General features: G+C 42.9%; 2 protein-coding genes across 4 annotated transcripts in view; both read right to left on the bottom strand.

Annotated features, from left to right (window-relative positions):
- Positions 1–856, bottom strand: part of LOC107571615 (pterin-4-alpha-carbinolamine dehydratase 2-like) — a 9,998-nt gene extending 9,142 nt beyond the window's left edge. The window contains exon 1 of the mRNA XM_016257945.1: positions 311–856. Coding sequence (XP_016113431.1) covers positions 311–391 — 81 coding nt within the window. The 5' untranslated portion in view covers positions 392–856. The remainder of the gene's footprint in view (positions 1–310) is intronic.
- A 1,422-nt stretch (positions 857–2,278) lies between these two features.
- LOC107571616 (UPF0461 protein C5orf24 homolog) overlaps positions 2,279–3,169 on the bottom strand; it is a 6,751-nt gene continuing 5,860 nt past the window's right edge. For all 3 annotated transcript variants that reach the window (XM_016257948.1, XM_016257947.1, XM_016257946.1), the window contains exon 4: positions 2,279–2,848. In XM_016257948.1, coding sequence (XP_016113434.1) covers positions 2,766–2,848 — 83 coding nt within the window. In that variant the 3' untranslated portion in view covers positions 2,279–2,765. The remainder of the gene's footprint in view (positions 2,849–3,169) is intronic.

The following is a 3,169-nucleotide window of genomic DNA, read 5'->3' as shown; positions in this document are numbered from 1 at the left end:
ACACACACACACACACACACACACACACACACACACACACACACACACACACAGAGAGAGAGATCTCCGCTAGATGGCGCTGTCGCGTGTCATCCGGGACACATCTGACGTCTCTTAAAAACACGACGTCTCATTTTCGTGGAAATCAAACGAGATCGATCAGATTATTCGCTCGTGCTGAGCTCGTGCGGGAGTCGCTGATTGGTCGAGCAGCTGCCGACGTCACAATCACGCGCGGCCGCCAAAGCGTTCGACATCTCGCTCAAAATGAGTTATTAGTGTGTTTGATACAGTCTGTAGCTTGTCTTACCATTTCCCCTGCGCGGCTGTAACAGCGGGCTAGTCTGGTCAGAGCGCTCGGCCAGTGACGGCCGCAGGTCAGAGTGAACATTAACCCGCTGAAGGTGTGCCCCGAGTCCGCCTGATCACAATAACAGCTCTGCTCAGTGCTGGCTGATGCGCGCTAGTACCCTTCCTACACTGCGTGCTTATATCCCTGCTGTGCTGCTGTGCTGATGAGCTGCTGTCCTGCTGCTGTCCTGCTGAGCTGAGCACTAGAGCAGGAGTCTAAACACGAGACTGAGGCGCTCTGTGAGCACGACCCGCCTCCCGAGGTCACGCGACAAAATACTCATTAAAATATTCATCTTAACTGACTTTGTATTAATGCAGTACAGGTAATGACGATTTACAACAACATCTCCAAATCCATAGGTGCGTCCCAAATCACCTACTTATGCACTACTCTATGATGTTTTGTAGTATAGCTAGTGCGAGTAGTGCATTCACACTGAAAATCCCAAAAAGAAAAAGTGCACTTGAAATACCCGGATGATGCACTTAATTAACTGATTAAGTGTGGAATGTTGGACACTTCATGCACTCGACTGTCGCAGCTTTAATCACGCAGTGAAGGGGGCGGGGCTAACAGACTCCAATTATGAATGACAAAACAACCTTATATTACTCATACACTACAGGACTGAGTACATAGTGTGCATACTGCATCATTTAGAACGCAGCTCATGTGTTTGTCTTGCAGCTCATTATAGATGAGCTCAGTGCTCATTGATTTTCTCTCAGCTTTTTCATGAATTGCAGTGAGTGCAGAGGATTGTGGGTGATGGATGCATCCTTCAGTTACTTCACCAACCCGTGCTGGGCTGTGTTCTCAATGGAGTGCTAGTGCGCTACTTACTCGTGTGAGTTAACAGAAGTATGCCAACTACTGTCACGTGCTTTCATCTGCGCGAGGTGTCCAAGTATCTCAGACAAGCTTTGCATTTTAAGTTTGCATATCAGTGTCTTTCTTTTGCTTTTGGCTTTTACCAGAACAGAAGTAAACAAGTACACAACAACACGAGCAGATTCTTATTTATTCCACAAGTATGTGCACTGAGATCCCGAGGACAATACTTTCCAGCATCATTCCTCCAGTCTTCAGTGTCACATGATCTTCAGAAATCAGTATAATATGCTGATCTGCTGCTCGAGAAACATTTCTGATTATCATCAATGCTGAAAACATTAATATCTTTGTGGAAACTGATACATTTTATTTTTCAGGATTCACAGATGAACAGAAAGTTCAAAAGAACAGCATTTATTTGAAATAGAATCTTTTGTAACATTATCAATGTCTTTACTTTAAAAAAAAATCACACTTAGCCCAAACTTTTGAAGGATAATCATCAGGATAAATAATCAGAAAGCAGCATATTATAGTGATTTCTGAAGATCATGTGACGCTGAAGACTGGAGGAATACAGAAATACATTACAGTGTAACAGATACTCACACAGAACACTGCAACAATGTTTCACAATGTTTGTGTGTTTTGCCTCGGTGAGCAGAAGAGGCTACTGGATGAATATGAGTGCAGCTCTTCAGGGGGCTGCACCGAGCGAGCGGTACCGGAGAAGAGCTGGACGCCGTGATGTTCCTCCGGTCGCAGCGGACTGACAAACCTCAGAAGAGAGAAACTCCCTCCTGGCCTGTGAAACAATATCCCCCAATTAAATAGAGTTAAACACAGGCCACTGCAGGTCGAGGAGTCGAAAATACACATGAAGAGTTAAAAGCAGCATCGTGAAAAGCGCTATACAAATACATTTGAAGTGAATTATGTGTACGCATTGCACTCGAGCAGTTCAGTACACTATCTGCCCACTGTAACACTCTTTATGTGATTTATACCTCGAGCTACTGAATCTAAATCATATCTGTAACCAGTGTGGGATTTGTCTGTGATTATTTGTGAAATATGGGCTATTTCTGTGTTGTTCACATGCATCTCTACATATGTAGGCCTACTATTGTTTACATTCTACGCTACTTTAAAACCATTAAAGTAAAATAAAAATCAATGGATATCCGGTTATTTTAATGGTGTAGAATGAAACAAACAGCAGTAAGACTTCCTTGATGTAGTTACATTTTAATAAAACATGTAAATATTCATACTGTAACTGTATTACAAAGTATATAAATGAGGAAAAAATAAAAGCCCAGGTCACTGATTATATGAATGTAACAGATATTGAACATAAACCTGTGCTTAATGCCACACACTGCTACTCGCAGGCTACGCACTACTCATCTCAATCATCCTGATATTAAACCAATATGAAGATTTTTACATCACTTCTTCACAAGATGCTGACAGCATTCCCACACCAACAATCATCATCAGAATAATTGATACAATACAAAAGGAACTATTACAAGACGTGTTGTAATTGATGTGTGTAATGAAAACGCGTGTGTCATGTTTGCATCACATCTCCAGTCACGGACCCACTGAACATGCACACGCTAGAGAGAGCTGCTGGAGTTCTTTGGTGGAGTGCTGGAATGGGAGAAACACATTTCAATGAAACTATTGCACTCGTTGTGAAGTCATCTTCATTATCGTGTCACTATGTAAATCAAGCTTAAGAAACGAGCCCACTAACAACCCAACATGACATGCAATGGACATTCAGAGTGATAACAGAGTGCTACAGACGTATTTACATGAAAAACACCAACCTCAGTGGAGGAACGGCCAAACGGCCCACCGCAGTCAGAAGAGTTCAGTGATCTGTGTGACGGAGATCACGTGTGTGTGTGTGTGTGTGTGTGTGTGTGACAGATATCACGTGTGTGTGTGTGTGTGTGTGTGTGTGTG

Source organism: Sinocyclocheilus grahami, unplaced genomic scaffold (genome assembly GCF_001515645.1).
Source record: "Sinocyclocheilus grahami isolate Dianchi unplaced genomic scaffold, SAMN03320097.WGS_v1.1 scaffold1621.1, whole genome shotgun sequence".
Classification (NCBI taxonomy): domain Eukaryota; kingdom Metazoa; phylum Chordata; class Actinopteri; order Cypriniformes; family Cyprinidae; genus Sinocyclocheilus; species Sinocyclocheilus grahami.
This window is presented reverse-complemented; position numbering and strand designations above follow the sequence as displayed.